The sequence below is a fragment of the Catharus ustulatus genome, chromosome 1, assembly GCF_009819885.2.
Source record: "Catharus ustulatus isolate bCatUst1 chromosome 1, bCatUst1.pri.v2, whole genome shotgun sequence".
NCBI lineage: Eukaryota > Metazoa > Chordata > Aves > Passeriformes > Turdidae > Catharus > Catharus ustulatus.
In genome coordinates this window covers 24,828,608-24,846,032 of record NC_046221.1, presented here as the reverse complement: position 1 = coordinate 24,846,032, position 17,425 = coordinate 24,828,608, and the positions used below count along the sequence as shown (strand labels likewise).

The 17,425-nt window shown below is 46.4% G+C and overlaps 1 protein-coding gene across 6 annotated transcripts in view; it reads left to right on the top strand.

Annotated features, from left to right (window-relative positions):
* CALCR (calcitonin receptor) overlaps positions 1 to 17,425 on the top strand; it is a 170,161-nt gene that overhangs the window by 84,386 nt on the left and 68,350 nt on the right. For 5 of the 6 annotated variants that reach the window (XM_033054456.2, XM_033054443.2, XM_033054449.1 and 2 more), the window contains one exon: positions 15,271 to 15,358. In XM_033054456.2, coding sequence (XP_032910347.1) covers positions 15,311 to 15,358 — 48 coding nt within the window. In that variant the 5' untranslated portion in view covers positions 15,271 to 15,310. Of the gene's footprint in view, positions 1 to 15,270; positions 15,359 to 17,425 lie in introns of those variants that run through there. The other variant, XM_033054459.1, reaches the window with a different exon arrangement.

Genomic DNA, 17,425 nt, shown 5'->3' with positions numbered 1-17,425 from the left:
GGCATAGCGGGCTTTACTGGCTCGGGGCGGGGCCAGGCAGGCTCGGCCCGCTCATGGTTGCCGACGGGGCCGGGTGGCCCAGCTCAGCGCCACGGCTCGGCGGGGCTGGCCGGGTGGTACTGCCGCCGCCGCCGGGCTCGCTGGCCCCCCTCTCCCGTCAGCACCGCCCCGCTGCCGCGTTCCCTAGCCCCGCCGCCCGGCTCGCCGGCCGCGGCGCATTCCCTAGCCCCGCCGCCGGGTTCGCGGGCCGCGGCGCGCCGCGTTCCCTAGCCCCGCCGCCGGGCTCGCCGGCCGCGGCGCGCCGCGTTCCCTAGCCCCGCCGCCGGGCTCGCCGGCCGCGGCGCGTTCCCTAGCCCCGCCGGCGGGCTCGCCGGCCGCGGGGCGCCGCCTTCCCTAGCCCCGCCGGCGGGCTCGCCGGCCGCGCCGCCTTCCCTAGCCCCGCCGGCGGGCTCGCCGGCCGCGGCGCGCCGCCTTCCCTAGCCCCGCCGGCGGGCTCGCCGGCCGCGGCGCTCCGCCTTCCCTAGCCCCGCCGCCGGGCTCGCCGGCCGCGGCGCGCCGCCTTCCCTAGCCCCGCCGCCGGGCTCGCCGGCCGCGGCGCGCCGCGTTCCCTAGCCCCGCCGCCGGGCTCGCCGGCCGCGGCGCGCCGCGTTCCCTAGCCCCGCCGCCGGGCTCGCCGGCCGCGGCGCGCCGCGTTCCCTAGCCCCGCCGCCGGGCTCGCCGGCCGCGGCGCATTCCCTAGCCCCGCCGCCGGGTTCGCGGGCCGCGGCGCGCCGCGTTCCCTAGCCCCGCCGCCGGGCTCGCCGGCCGCGGCGCGTTCCCTAGCCCCGCCGGCGGGCTCGCCGGCCGCGGCGCGCCGCCTTCCCTAGCCCCGCCGCCGGGCTCGCCGGCCGCGCCGCCTTCCCTAGCCCCGCCGGCGGGCTCGCCGGCCGCGGCGCTCCGCCTTCCCTAGCCCCGCCGCCGGGCTCGCCGGCCGCGGTGCGCCGCCTTCCCTAGCCCCGCCGCCGGGCTCGCCGGCCGCGGCGCGTTCCCTAGCCCCGCCGCCGGGCTCGCCGGCCGCGGCGCGCCGCGTTCCCTAGCCCCGCCGCCGGGCTCGCCGGCCGCGGCGCGCCGCGTTCCCTAGCCCCGCCGCCGGGCTCGCCGGCCGCGGCGCGTTCCCTAGCCCCGCCGCCGGGCTCGCCGGCCGCGGCGCGCCGCGTTCCCTAGCCCCGCCGCCGGGCTCGCCGGCCGCGGCGCGCCGCCTTCCCTAGCCCCGCCGCCGGGCTCGCCGGCCGCGGCGCGCCGCCTTCCCTAGCCCCGCCGCCGGGCTCGCCGGCCGCGGCGCGCCGCCTTCCCTAGCCCCGCCGCCGGGCTCGCCGGCCGCGGCGCGTTCCCTAGCCCCGCCGCCGGGCTCGCCGGCCGCGGCGCGTTCCCTAGCCCCGCCGCCGGGCTCGCCGGCCGCGGCGCGTTCCCTAGCCCCGCCGCCGGGCTCGCCGGCCGCGGCGCGCCGCCTTCCCTAGCCCCGCCGCCGGGTTCGCCGGCCGCGGCGCGTTCCCTAGCCCCGCCGCCGGGCTCGCCGGCCGCGGCGCGCCGCGTTCCCTAGCCCCGCCGCCGGGCTCGCCGGTCGCGGCGCGCCGCGTTCCCTAGCCCCGCCGCCAGGTTCGCCGGCCGCGGCGCGTTCCCTAGCCCCGCCGCCGGGCTCGCCGGCCGCGGCGCGCCGCGTTCCCTTGCCCCGCCGCCGGGCTCGCCGGCCGCGGCGCGCCGCCTTCCCTAGCCCCGCCGGCGGGCTCGCCGGCCGCGGCGCGCCGCCTTCCCTAGCCCCGCCGCCGGGCTCGCCGGCCGCGGTGCGCCGCCTTCCCTAGCCCCGCCGCCGGGCTCGCCGGCCGCGGCGCGTTCCCTAGCCCCGCCGCCGGGCTCGCCGGCCGCGGCGCGTTCCCTAGCCCCGCCGCCGGGCTCGCCGGCCGCGGCGCGCCGCCTTCCCTAGCCCCGCCGCCGGGCTCGCCGGCCGCCCCCTCCCGTCTGCACCGCCGCCGCGTTTCCTCGCCCTGGTCGGCACTGCAGGCCCCCGCACCGCCAGGCTCCCCCACGCTGCTGGCCCCAATTCTGCTGGGCTTCCCCCGCTGCCAGGCAGCCCCACCCGTCGGCCTTCCTGCTTCTGCCATGCTCCCCTGCACTGCTAGCCCCAGTTCTCCCGGGCTCCCCTGCCCTGCTGGCTCAGGCTCTGCCGCCCTCCCTGCCCCGCCCTGCTGGCTCAGGCTCAGCCGCCCGCCCCCCACACTGCTGGCCCCGCCTCTGCCAGGCTTTCCCACCTCTGCCGGGGCCGGCCGGGCTCCAGCTTGGCTTGGGGCTGCCGCGGGCTCTCACTTCCGTGTTGGTAGCTTTTAGAATTTTGTTAATAGATTAGCCGCCCCGGAATATTAGCCGCACTTCCGGGTTTCCACCAAAATTTTGGTCAAATTGGTGCGGCTTGTATTCGTGAAATTACTGTAAAAAAAATCAGTATACTATTTAATGGGCTCGGATGAACCAAAATAAGTGACAAGAAATTATTCCCATGTTATGCCATTTTCCTTTTCAAGGTGTGTAGGTTAGCTTCCCAGTAGTGCCTCAGAGCTTCACTCAACATATGTAGTGGAAGAAAAAAAAGCCAGGGCTCACAGAAGGGCAACTCTGCTGAAGGCAGTGAGAACCTTGACACTTTGGGGGATCTGGCTCTGATCTTATCCCCTTCTTAATGGACTGCAAAAGCAAAGTGACAGCCCGTAATCTGTGGGAGTCAGCCTAAACCTTCATTATTGTCCTCAGAATGCAGGATAGGAAGAGGTCTGTAATAAATACAGCTTAATACAAGCAGAGCTTCAATAACTTCTGAAGAACTTATTCATGGTAGTTCATCTTGGCAGAAAGATGCAAAGACTTACAGATCCAAAGACTCTGCTCTGCTCTTCCTGGCTGGGAAGGTTGTGGTGAAAGAGCTTGTTTCTCTTTTGTACTGGCTTTCTCATGCTTCACCATTTTTCTTGGGTTTTTGGTTGTTTTTTTTTAAATATTACATTCACTACTGATCTGCCAGATAATGAAGCTTTTTCCATAGACCTGAATACTTGGTTCCCAATGAAACCTCTGTGATCAATGGTTGGTCATTCATTACCACAAGTATGTAGGATCTGTGGAAGGTATTGTTGAGACTCTGAACCCCACAAATGGTTATGAAATTCTTCTACTTATTAATATTTATAAGAAGAGGAAGAGGACACCAGAGCTTCTGCTTGCGTGGCTGGCAACTGATGTCCCTGAAAGGTCATCATTAATATGTAGTGAGCAATGACCAATCTTTTAGCTCACAAGGGACATTCACATGTTTCAGCCACCATCTATTTGAGCCATCTGCTGGTCTTGTTTTCCTGAAGATACATTATATTTATATACACATATATATATGTGTGTAGATATATATATATATATATACGCACACACATATATACACATAAATTTTATAAACTTTTCTTGGAACATATGAGTGAGTTACACCAGTAGTGACTTGTCTCATGGTTCAGGTGATTCCCATTCCCTCATCTGTATTCCTCACTAATCCCCTCTAATTTACAGGCAGAAAGAGTAACCTGGAAGAAAACTGCAACCTTCTCTCTGCAGGTCTTTGCAAAGACGCATTTTATCCTTTATTTTAACCTAAGTTCTGTGAACTTCACCTGCCTAGTTATCATTGAAAGCACATCTCTTCATGTATGTTAGTCTGGAAGCCTTCCACAGAATTTTTAGTTGTTAATAGCTACCTCTTGGGAAAATGTCAGTTCATAGTGCTTTACTATATGTAAATTGCCCTGTTGAACTTCTGAAATTAATGTATAATGCCTGAGGGAGAAATGTGTAGATTTTGCCCTAACTCAAACTGGAAATTTAGACAGTTACATTCAATTTAACCTTTTATAGTAGTGGTGCCATAATTCCTGACAGGGACAACACGATATCCAAGCACTAAAACTGTGATATGCAAGTAATCAGTAATAACTGATGCAGATATTCTTTTTCCTTATATCCCCATCAACCACTACATTATTTTATATTTATTCATCTTTAGATTAGATGTAAAAATACTTTAAAATGGAGTGACAGCTTTGGGTCCATTTTCTGCTCATTGTATGGTAGGTGTGATAAAGAAGTATCAATGTTGCAGTAGATATAATAGTTTAAGAGCATAGGTAAAGCAAGATGTATCAGCAGAGGTAAAAATTATTCAGGTAAGCCAACTGCTGTATCTTTAAAAGTTCATTAAGACCTCAGACACACACAAGAGGATTTGAATGTCCCAAAACTTGTCTCCTTCTATTACAGAATTTAAAGTACCCTCATAATACCTTAGAAACAGCCCTTAGAGATCAACAGTGATATGCCCTGACCTCAAATCAAAATCAAAATTTTTATTCATTATTAACAAACTGCTGTAAAATTAGAACCAGACTCAAGAAAAATGCATTATTTCCAAGTAGCTCATATTTCTTGAGGTAGAGTTGAAACCTACAGCCTGCTGTAGCATGGGCTATTCTGCCAAGTCGGAACAAAATACTTTAAATGGATGTCATGTGCATTTGATTTAAAGTAATCTATTCACAGGATTTTTCACACTTTATATGACTTGTATAAAAATATTGACATAATAAGAACATATAATATTTTTCTTGGTTTTTTGCCCACCCCATAAAATATTCACTTGCTTCAAATAATTTATAGAAATGTATACCTAGGATTAAAAAAAAAAGACCAGTGGGAGTTTGCCTGGGGAAGGATTAAATGCAAAACTGAGAGGGAACTGGATGAAAATAAATATTAAAAAACTATTTTTCTTTGCAGTATGCAACAATTTTTTCTACAACCAAAAGAAAAAATTTTAACAAAAACTTAATATATGAAATCAAGAAAGTATTGACCAAAACAAATATTGATCCAAGAGGGAAGAATGTCCTCTATGAGGTTACATCTATCCAATTACTTGAAGATTCTTCCAATGTGATGCAGAAAGAATTCAGTAATGGGAAAAATTACCTTACATTCACTTCTGATCCTGCAGCTTTTCTTCTCCCTAACTCTTTATGTGTGCTTCCAAAGTCCATAAAAGTCTGCCTTGTCATTATATTCTTGCTCCACTGAAATCAAGTATTTATTAGAGTATTTTTAAATACATGTTTGGTATGTAAGATCTAGGTTGTTTGTATAGTACAGTTGGGATGCTGTTCCAGCTTAATTTATAAGGCAACCATGGATATGACTTTTTCCTTAACTCAAAAATTTTGACTGAAACTGTGCAGTATGTTTCAGTTTCTTTAGCAATGTATATTTAGTTCTAAACTCACAATTCCCCTTTTAAATTGCACCAATATTATTAGTCTTACCCACAAAAGTTATTTTGCAGGTGATGAGGACTGTGAAAGCTGTATTCCCTGTTAAAATATTATATAGAGAGAAAATAATTCTAAATGTCTGCTTCAATTTTGCAGGCTATGCGAAAGATTTTAGCCTGACATAAATGTATGCAATTCTTTTCAAACCTTTGTTTTAAAGCAGGGTAGTATTCATCCCAAGCTTTTGGCTGTGTCCAAGCTGCAATGTCTCCAAAATTAGATAATTACATATTTTCTTATTGTATAAGCACAGCTGCAAAGTCCTCCAAAAATTGCAAGCACTTTTGAAAAGATGTTTCACAGCTGGGCCTAAAAGGCTAAAATTATACTGTGCTACTGTGTGACATGCTAAACCAGAGATTCATAATGGTTCAGCAAAATGGCAAGGAAGTTCTGCTTTGAGGAATGCTCGGTAGCAAACCAGGCATTCCTGCAGTGTAGCTGCTGTCATCTGCCCGCTATTCCAGCACTCAGAATAGCAGGAATGCTCTGCTATAGATTTCATTCCTCTGCTTTGCTGCACAGTTTTCTGTTTCTGCCTCTTTGTTCCATGGATTGGAAATATTTGACTTTAACATGGTACAAAATCCTGGGATTTAGCAAGTTTTTTTAAATATTGCTGAAAGCAGAGCCAGTAAAATCCCGAGTGTTGCTTCCGAACTGTAAGGTTTGCATTTAACTTTGGTATTTCAAAATTGATTGTAAAAACAAAAAAACTAAAGCCTTCACCATCAAGTCTGAAAATTGTGACATGACAATTGTATCCTGGGCTGTGTCCAAAGCAGCATGGCAAGTAGATCAAGGGAAGGGGATTCTGCCCCTCTGCTTGCTCTGGTGAGACTCCACCTGGAGTCCTGCATCCATCTCTGGGGGCCCCAGCATAAGGATGTGGACCTGTTGGAATGACTCCAGAGGAGGCTATGAAGATGATCAGAGAGTTGGAGCTGTTTCCTATGAAGACAAACTGAAAGAGTTGGAGGTCTTCAGCCTGGAGGAGAGAAGGCTCTAGGGAGACCTAATTGTAGCCTTTCAGTAGCTAACAGGGTCTTACAAGAAAGACAGGGATAAAGTTTGTTACCAGGGTTGGTAGCCACAGGAAAAGATCAATGGTTTTAAACTGAAAGAAGGTAGATTTTGACTGTATATTAGGAAAAATTTTTTACTATAAGGGAGATGAAACCCTGGAACAAGTTGCCCAGAAGTTTTGGATGCCCAAACCCCAAAGTGTTCAAGACCAGGCTGGATGGGGCCTTGAGCAACTTGGGCTCGTGGAAGGTGTCCCTGCCCATGGCAGAGGAGTTTTGAACTAGGTGATATTTAAAGGCCCCTTCCAGACCAAACCACTCTATGATATTTGATGGATGCTGAGACCCTCATGTAATCCTTATGTGAACAATCATTGTTTTGTCACAGTAAGATTATTTCAAGAGAGTTTCCTTTGAATAGTGATAGAAGACAATGAACTCATTTTCCAGAGTCACAGTGTGATCCATTTTCTGTACTGCATTGTGGCTGAAGTAAAAATGCAATTGTATGTGTTGCTTCTTCTTTCACTGCAAAAGCATAAAAGTCACTTTTCTTTAATTTCAATTCCACAAAAATTAAATTGATCTATGCAGGGACAGATGTGCTGTTACTACTCACCATCTCCTCCATCTCTAAACCCCTTCCTTTAACCACTGTTTGTATCCCCAGAGCCTGTGGTGCACAGGCATAAAACCTTGTCCCTCAGGCTATTACTATTTCTGAGTAAAACTGAATGATATTGCCAAATTTAGAGAAATGCAACAAGGTACAGAAGGTCCTGTAGATGCCAAACTACAGAATTGCTTGGTATGCAACTCTTCACATAATGCAGTTAACATGTTAAGCTAAAATACTTCACAGAAGACATTTACAAGAGACTAAAACGAAGTTCTTTGGAACTAATTACACAATTTGGTTTCTGTAAGTATTCCAAACTCTATCTGCCAACAAATCCGTTGAAATACTTTGCTAGTTACTTCCTGAAATTTTCTTTGCTTTTACTTGCAACCTCATAAAACCCCTCATCCAACAGCCAAGAGGGTCATTAGCAATGGCCTACTAAGCTCTGGAGAACTAGTTTTTTTGGCTACTGAGGGTTTTTTTGGCTACTAATAAGCAGTAGGCATCACCCTCAATTTACAGTCATTAGAGATGCAGAAGTGCTGTGCTCACCCAAACCTACAAGTAATACAGATGGGATTTGTGTCAGTGCCCAGCCAGATACCTTAGTACTCCCCTCCTAAGTTATGCTCTGGCAGGTAGAAGGGATCAGCTCCTCTAACTCCTTTGATGTTTTACTATCTTTTGTTTCATAAAATGTTCAGCCTTTCCTGATCTGGATAGTTTGGCTTGTGTATTTTAAATTCCTAGATAAATAATTCCAATTCAAAACATATTTCTCGGCTTTTTTTAAAATTTTTTTTGGCTCTTTCAAAGTTCAGTTCACGATTATAAGCCACACCATTTTGACTAAAATTTTGGTCCGAGCCCGGAGTGCGGCTTATAATCAGGTGCGGCTTATATATGGACAAATAACAAAAAGTTGCTGTTTTAGTTTGGAGGACAGGTGTCTGCTGAGAAAGGCAGGAGCTTCTCTTTGAAATGGACAATGTAAACTCCCTTCCTCCAAATTATTATCATTTTGAAATCAAGGGGCTTTCAGGCAAAGATATGGAATAACAGTTCTTTTCTAGGGAAATTAAAATAGAAATACAGTGCTACAAAGAAACAAACTCCAAACACTGACAAAGTCAGAGTACAACCTGACACCCCGTCAGGCAGGGTGTTGGCAGCAGTCCCATTAAATGGTGGCTGCATCCTCCTGCAGTGACAGATGTGATTCAGTTGAAGCAGTGCTCCTGTAGAAGGTGCAGTTTCCCTCTGGAGGTCCAGTGGTGATGTGGAGAAATCCGGTTTTCCTCTGGAGTCCAGTGGAGAAAGGGGCTCCCTTAGTATCCCAAAGCCTCTGTTTTTATCTTGGTAAGAAATGTCGGGCTCTTCCCCCTGGCTGGAGCAACTTCCAATGGGATGCAGTAATTTTATCTGTCCCACAGTGGGACTCAATGGCCATTAGCAGAAAATTACTTGCTGGAGGAAGGATGGGTTGTGAAAAGATAAAGAACAATGCCCCGCCTGGTTTCAATGGATGGCCCATTAGCAGAACATCTCCCACGGAGATAAGGATCACTGCCCCCACCCTCAACAGATGGTGGTAGAATAGATACCTTTTATCACACTTTGTATTGTAATGTGCGGCTTATAATCAGGTGTGGCTTATATATGGACAAAGAACAAAAATTTGCCGACACCTGGAAATGCCGCTTATAATCAGGTGCGGCTTGTAATAGTGAAATTACCGTAGTATACTTGTCTCTGTTGTGTTACCAGTCTACGAACCACCACCTTCAGTTCCTTGCTGGTGTGTATGTCCACACTGGCTGCTGAGGTGTTTAATGTGGGGGCTTAGAAAACTTTGTGATTACCTTAAAAATAAATATGGACAAGTTTGTAGCTACTTTCTGTCTGTTTTTGTCCAGCTTATTGAAAAGGATTTGGTTAAAGGGAAACCTAAGGTAAAATAACCCCTTTTTGTTGACTGGTTTTAAATAGAAAAATGAAGCACCAAACATTGCAGCTCCCATGTAATCCAAATTAATCGATAAAGCAGAATTATTTGGTCATTTGCTCTGTATAATTCTGAAATTGCCTATTTCAAATTGCCTATTTTTCAAGGCTGATAGTTTCAGTTTTGTTAACATAGCACACACTCGAGATGCAGTCCACAATCTCCACCAGGCAAGCTAATGGAAATCGTGATCTGTTACAATAACTACTGAGTAGTCATCACACAACTTAGCATTTGGGTCTCCAAGACTCACAAAATAAATGAGATAAGCAGTAAGTGTCCTAGATAACTGCAATTTTAATGTTGCAATGTCTTTATGTTCCTGACACCAGAAATTGAGAATTTGGAATTTTTATTTCTCAGGGGTTTCCCATTAAAAAAGGAAGGTTAGACAAAACATTGAGGTACTGTATAAAGGCAAGCCACAGGGAGTACAGGAGTAGAAGAGTCAATACATCTTCTGCCTTCCCTCAACTCCCTGGACACTTGACTAGAGACTGTAAGGAGACCCATCTTTCTGCCTGGGACTGATGGTCTCATGGTCACCAGTTTTCTGGCATATGAGAAATAACTGAGCAGTGATCACCATTTCTATTGGAAATGCCAGGAGACTCTGGTGCTGCTTAAACCGTTTCAAGACTACTGCAGGTAATGGTTAGAGAACGTCCTAGGGAGATAGGAGGGTTTGGCTCTACTCCCATCTCAGGCATGGGGATTAAACTCCTGGCATTTCTGTGTCTGATGAGGTTATAACCACAATTCTGGTCTGCACAAGACCTGGGATTGTAGAAGTGTGATGTACGGCTCACTCCTGGCCCAAAGCAGTGGCCAAAATTAGGAATCCAGCAGTAAAATGTCCCATTGGGAGTGAGGGGATAATTTTAATACTTTCCTCAAAAATATCTGCATGTTTGGCTACACACTCAGGCCTGCAACGTCCTCTCTGGATCCAAACACTTTGAACACTCAGCAGCAGGATCTGCTGGCTTGCCTGTGCCTTGCTCAGTGATGTCTGCCCAGCATTTCTCAGTTCAGTGTTAATGCAGGCAGAGCAGGTTGGTGCCTTCTGTGCTGAGTGTCAAGGCACTCCCCAGGAGGGTCTGCAAGCCTTATCTAAGTAAGAAAGCATAGAGACCTTGTGGTTTGAGGTGTGTACCCAGCTAGTCACCCTGAGAAGGCTGCATAGAGAGGAAAGTAAACTCTCAAAGGAACTTGCAGCCTAGTAGGGAGGTTGTAAGGAAGCTTCAAAGTTTCTGAGTATAATAAACACACCAAGAAAGAGATTTTTGCATCACACTTCTGTACTTAGCCAAGCTCCTCAAATTCCTATTTTGAAAACCATTTTGAAAAGCATTTTTTTTTTCCAAAGGTATGTCAGCAGTATTGCGGAAGATGGCACTGCAGATTTATCAGAGCAGAACAATTAAAGACGTTCTTTTTTTCCAGTCTTTCTCTCTCTCTCTCTCTTTCTTTCTTTCTTTCTTTCTATTGTTTCTTCAGAACTTGGCAAAGAATTGTTGCTCTGCTGCCTTCTTTTAAATCTTCCTCTTAATCCTTTCTTTCTAACTAAATTTGACTTCTCTCGTTGGCCTAGTGCAAACGGCTTGCAGGGAGGGTTGTCTTATCTTCTGGAAAACCCAATGATAATTGTAATTGAATTGAACTAGTCCAGCACAGTACTACACCTGTAGATATCTGGACAAAGAAAAAAGAGGTGTCTTTGCTGAGTAGGATGCTGTGTTCATCCACACATAAGTTTCAGCTATAATCCCAAGCTACTGCTGTAGCTGAAGCAGGAGGAATACTTTAGCACATAATGAGCTACATAAATGATACATTTGTAAAGGAAGAACAATATTCTAGTTTAAATATCAGTTAGGGATGTCATATGTAACTGTTCCAAGCAACAGGGGCTGAATTAATACAGTTTTGGGCTTTAGCAATGTGCTTATGGTCCCTAAAAATGGGTACAGTAATTTCACGAATACAAGCCGCACTGTTTTGACCAAAATTTTTCTCCCATACCGGGAATGCGGCTTATACTCAGGAGCGGCCAATATGCAAATAATTTTCTGACATTTTCAACCCTGGGAGTGCAAACCAAGTCAGTGCAAACTGCAAAGTCGAGCTCCTGCCAGTAAAACCCTGCATTTAACGGTTGTTACAAATTGATACTCTGTTGCACGGCAGGTGGAGCTGCTCCGTGCAGGCAGCACAGGGGGTGGGGAAGGCGGGGTAGCTCCCTCCTGCTGGCCCCACGGCTCGGGGGAAGGCGGGCAGCTCTCTCCGGCTGGCCCCGCGGCTCGGGGGGCTCCCATCCCCGCGTGCCGCCGCCGCAGGAGCAGGCAGGCTACATCCCCGGCTCCCATGGCCGCCGCAGGTGCCGGTGGGCTCTGTGCCCCCGCTGCCGCCGCGGGGCAGCACTGGGCCGGGGTGACCGAGCCCAGCGGTGGCGGCGGCCGGCCCCGAGCGGGCCCGCCGAGCAGCAGCGCCGAGCTGGGCCACCCAGCCCTGTCAGCAGCCCCGAGCCGTCATGGCCCGAGCCAAGCCAGTAAACCCCGCCCTGCCACGGTTCTGTTACTATTTGGCAACTTTGTTGCATGCGGGTCCTCGCTGCGAACACAGAGCGGCTTATACTCGGGTGCGGCTTATTTATGGACAAAAACCAAAATGTTTGCCAACACCCAGCAATGCGGCTTATACTCAGTGCGGCTTGTATTCGTGAATTTACTGTACTTTAAAATTGAAATGTATGAAGCATTTTATGCTAACTTAATATTGAGTAAGGACATTGTTGGACTTAGGGAAAAAGGCTAAATATTATGGGAACAGGAATCAACATAGCACCTAAAACCTGCTTGGGAATTTCAGCAAATGAAACAAATTTTGGTGTAATTCGAAACTATATTACATTGCCATAGTAATCATTCTTATATAAGCTCCAGTTATCCCAAGAAATATCAGCACATACTCTATAATTCCTGTTGTTTATGGAAATAAGCACAATCTAAGGAAAAACTTGTGCAGACCTTAAAACATCTGCACTACCTATCCTTAAAACAGCTTGAAATACCATTTCTCCATCAGCAATTGTAAAAAAAAAAAAATTAAAACTCAAATTTAAATCTATTTTTAAATTGTGTAGCTGAAAACAAATTTCCTGACTTCTTCATAGTGTGGCTGTGGAGTTAGGACAAGTCAGGTGGTCCTGAGCAACCAGAAGGCGTGGAGAACAGCATCCAGTGGGTACTGCCATGGAAGCCGATGTGTGGTTGAGTCATGGTGTGAGCAGACTCATTTCTCGTTCCACCCTCTGTTCCTGGTAGGAAAACTCCAGTGCTCAGGGCTGTCCAGCCTTCCTTCAGCTGCCCATGGGCTGTAGTGCCTGTGTGAAAAGGTGATTGTTCTAACTCAGAAGACCAAACCAGCAGGCATTGAGCACACTGCTTTGCACATCCCAGCTTGCCTGGCATGTCACACCTGAACTGCCATCACTGGAGATGGAGAGCCATGGAGATCATGGTTTGTTCCTCTCTCTGGAGGCTGACAGGTCCATCTCCTGGGGTTCTCCTTGTGTGAATATTTCTGCCTCCCTGTTGTTTCTGCCCTGCCATTGACCAACACTGTGTTTGCATGTACCTTTTAGTTTCAATGAGATCATCATCCTTGACCCAGTACTGATGCCAGCCTAAGTGTGCTGTAGTGTTATGGGCCAGTCTTATGCTTATAGGAGAAAAAAACCTCTTCTTATTCAGGGGCTTTATAGTTTGATAGTTAAATTATTCTTGTTCAACAATTCTTGAAATTTGTGCCACTGGATAAACTTCTGTGAAAAAGACAAAAAAGGTCCTGGATTTTATCTGGCATGTCAGCCATTCCTGTGGTTACAGCTGGCTAAAAGAAAAATTACTAGAAATAATTAGACTAGCTAAGATTCAGCATGGGAAATAGTTCTTATTCATTTACTCATATGTAGTATCATATGGTGCAGTCATTTTAGTTAACTCAGGGGAAAATAATGTATTAAATATTTTACAGATGGCTCTTTTATTAATTAGGAGAGACAGGAGCAAGAAACATTTTAAATAGTCTTTCAGTACATAATAACAAATGTTCACAAAATCTCAGGAGGATAAGATTTACCTGCATCTCCAGCTGTGACCCCACATGGTGCTGCAGGTGCTCTTGGGACAAAGTGCAGGAAAAGCAGACATAAAGCAGGTAAATTCAGCTGATGTTGATTTTGCTTAGGTTTTCTAGGTCACAGTACTGTATTAACCTCTCTGCCATTGGTAGAAACTCTTGACAGTTTGTAAGGCAAATTGCTCTTTTGTCTTGTTAATAGTAAATCTCTACAGATGCAGACACAGCGGAAGGGATGAGGCTAACAAGAAGAGAGACACCCACCAGAGTGGCTTTACACCATGCTGCAGAACACATGGCAGTACAGTGTGTAACTGCATGAACACCATACTCATGCTTGTACATCTGCTCACTATGCAGCTGTCCAAGAGCCATTGTTTATATGTTCTTCATTAATCTTTATTGTCAGTTTGGACCAATACAGACTCCAGGGAAGAGCCTGGAAAATATGCAGACAATTCAAGGCATTTTTCTCTGATCTAGATGTCTAGTTTTTGCTTCAATTGAGTTGTCTACCACAAATAATCAAGTGCAAGTTTGTGGCTCATAGTGTAACTACATATTATTACTGTATCGTTCGCATGTTGCATTACCTCTGTTGCAGAAAATGGTTCTGGGAAGATTCAGACAATAATAAGACTACTTCCTATTAGAGACAAATCCTCTGAGCCCTCTTTGCCATCATTTTATGTTTTATGTAATCTCAGTGACACATGACTGCAATGATCCCACTGGATCACATGTACTACATTGACGTGACGGTGCCACATCTTTATTACATTTTGACATTACGTATTTCTGCTTTAGATGGAATATTTCATTTAGTTTTCTAATATTTTATTTAGATGGGATATTTCATTTCCCCTCTGAAAATGGGTGCCCTTCCAGACCATTTAAAGATGAGAAAAGCTGTTGTAATGATGTTGCTGAGACAAATGTTACACAAGTCATTGCGTTATTCACTGCATGTCAACTAGTCTAAGCATCCAAGCCTTTTTCCCATTAAATTCATAGGTTTCAAATGTGTAGGGTGCTCAGGATTGTTTGTTCAGGCAGAGAACACCTAAATTCTAGTTTTTAAGCTGTCTGAAGAATGGAGGTGTGTGAGTGCTCACTGTGTTACTGTGACTGAAGGTGATCACAGCCCCATGTCCTATGCTGCTCAGCACATACAGCATGAGTGGCCTGTGAGATGTCAGAAGGCACAATGTGTTTTGACTAAAACTACGTCTCACTTTAATGCAGAAATTACATTTTTATAAAACTTAAAATGATGTGTTAATGCAGAGAGCTTTGCTTGCTTGAACTCCCACAACTGTGAAGCAACAAAATTATACCTGGTGGCCCCTGGATTTTTTTGCCGGATAGGCCAGATGAGTGTTGATGTAGGAAAATCCCAGAAAACCAAAAAGTTGCTGATCCAGTTCCCTGCAGACCTGTGGAGTCGTGTCCATGCTCTGCAACCCCAGCAGTCTGTGCTGAAGCAGTCATGCTCCATGGCCCGAGGCTCACCCTGCTGAGTGTCTGTGCACAGCCCAGCTGCATTATGGAGAGTGCAGTCCCACAGTGTTCCCAGCTTCTCTTTTCCTGCTACACGTGCTTGTTCTCCTAGCTAGAGATTGCTCAAACTCTGGCTTTCCCTAGCCCCAAAAACATGTCTTTTGAGCTGCTATTACCCTTATTTGCATACTGGATCTTTCTGAGTTTTGCAAGTTAGGTTTAAAATATCTGGATTGTTCATAGGTCTGCAGCTCTATATTATGTTAGAAGCAGCTGAAAAAGGACAACCAAGGTAGCCACAGCTGGCAAAGACACAGCAGTATCTGCTGCTGGTGACCCAGTAACATGGAGCTGTACCCCACGTCATCTGCATTTATCAGCAGAGATTCATAGAGGACACTAAATTTAAAGTGTACCAGCCTCCAGTCAGATCATACTTGAGCACATGTAGAACTGTGCTCAAACAACCACAAGCACAGAGTTCAGTCTAAGTCTAAAAATATGCTTGTACACAAAGACAAGGAATTTATCGTAACAAGAAAAGTCCAATAATGCTTTTATTTTTGTTTGTTTAATTCCCAGAAGGGTCATCCACAACGTGTCTCTCCAAGAAGACTCCACAATGAAAAAAACAACCCAGAGTTGCTTCTTACTCATCATCCTTCTAACTGTAAGTCCAAGAAAACTGAACTGCTCATGACACCTGCCGTATTTAAACTTGTGGTGATGTTAAGAAAAATGAGTACTGCACAGGTGAAGGAAAGAGTTTCCTTACTAATAAATCTCAAAAGAAGATTAATAAGATTATCTAATAAAAGTTTTAACTTGAAGGCATTGCATTTCTTGGTGAGACAGAACTGCAAGTCTGAAGAAGGTTGTGCATGCAACTTTTCATTTCTGTGTTTTACAGGCTGAAACATATCATGGGAACGTGTGTGTTTGAAAACTGCCCTTAATGTTGTTCTGTGAGACAAACTGACTTAAGCAGTGATGGATTTTCACTGTTCATAGTTGATCTGCTATTAGGAAAGCAACTGAAATTAAAAATAATCATAGAAATCTGTTAATTCAAATGCTGTTTTCAACTGTTTCATGTCAACATTACATTTATTTTAATGTATGCAACATGGTTGAGTAATTGTGATTCTAGACATGTAGTAAATTCGTTTCTGCCTGACTAAATACCTCTCACATAAATTGAATCCTTCTACTGATCTCTACTAGTGAAACCTCAAATTATTAGCAATCATCATAAAATCATAGACATTACAGGCAGTCAGAATTGAGAATACTGCCCAGAGCCTAAGTTACAGAATGATCATCATATGTCTGAATGATGCTACTGGGAACAAGCACCCTGGTGTCTGGCAGTCTGCCACCTTATTCCCCATCTAACTCTAGCTCTGTGTTCCTGAAGAAAGTTTTTTTCTTCTTCTTCTTCTTCTTCTTCTTCTTCTTCTTCTTCTTCTTCTTCTTCTTCTTCTTCTTCTTCTTCTTCTTCTTCTTCTTCTTCTTCTTCTTCTTCTTCTTCTTACTTCTACTTCTACTTCTACTTCTGTTCTGTTGGTTAGCTCCTCTTGCCCCTCTGCTTCTCATCTTCTCTTTTATCATCTGAATGTGAAATATCTCTGTGCATCTCCTCATCAAGTCCCATGTTGTAGAAGCAGAAGAAATTCACATGTTGTAGAAAATATGCTGGAGACCATAAGCAACTGTTCTACTTGGTTTACTCATTGGGTTGTACCTCTCCTTTCAGCCTAGCAGAGCTTGTCCACAGTGTTGTTTGCCACTTAAATTTATATAGATAAAAAAGGAAAGGAAAGTAGAGAACAGAACAAGAATGATAGGTAGAAGGAGGTAAAAAGGAAACAATTAAATTAGATCATGGAGAATCCAGGAGAACAGCAAAGAACACATTACTTCAGTAAAGTATTGAATTTATGGTTCAGGATTAGGACCCTCCATCAAAGATGAGCTGAAGAGATGGAGAGAATTGAACAGAGTTAATACATTTCTGCTAAATTGGTCTCAAAAGAATTTGTCCAGAATTAGTTAATGATTTGAGGAATCCTCTCTGTGCTTGAGAGAAGTCTTCTACCCTGAGGTGTACTGGAGTGCTCTGGCATTTGTGACCATTTGGGTTGGCTGTTCTACCTATCCTACAAGGGTGCATGTGACAATGCACTGGCTATGAAATCACCCATGGTCAGAGATGTCTGTAACAAACAGCCTGAGAGAGACCAGCTTCCTTCTGGTTTGAATCCCATCTGATCTGACTAGCTGGTTAGTGGTCTTGACAAAGAACTGCAATTCTTCCTATAAAAAGCCAATGCCAAATGAAGAAGCAGATCCAGCTTATTTTGCTCCCAGTCAAGAGAGAGAACTGTAAATATTCTGTTAATTACAATTGTCAACAGCACTTCTGAGCACTCAAGGTACTTTGACCTACAGCATGAGTTTGTAGGTCAGCCCTAAAGGACTGATCCTTGCCCTGTTCCCAGATCTTTTAAATCTCTCACCCATGACAGCATGTGTGCAGTGTCAGTTCTGCGCTCATTCCTGCAGCACTCCAGGGCTAGGATTTATTTTAAAAACTCTTCAGTGAGATCTGCATCTGCATTCATTTTAAATATCTTTGCATCAAAGGGCACTTCATATTCTGGCCTGAACGAATAATTTAACTTACATTTTCACGCTTCCAATCTCTGTGTGCCTTCTTTCCCCACTGCATACTGTG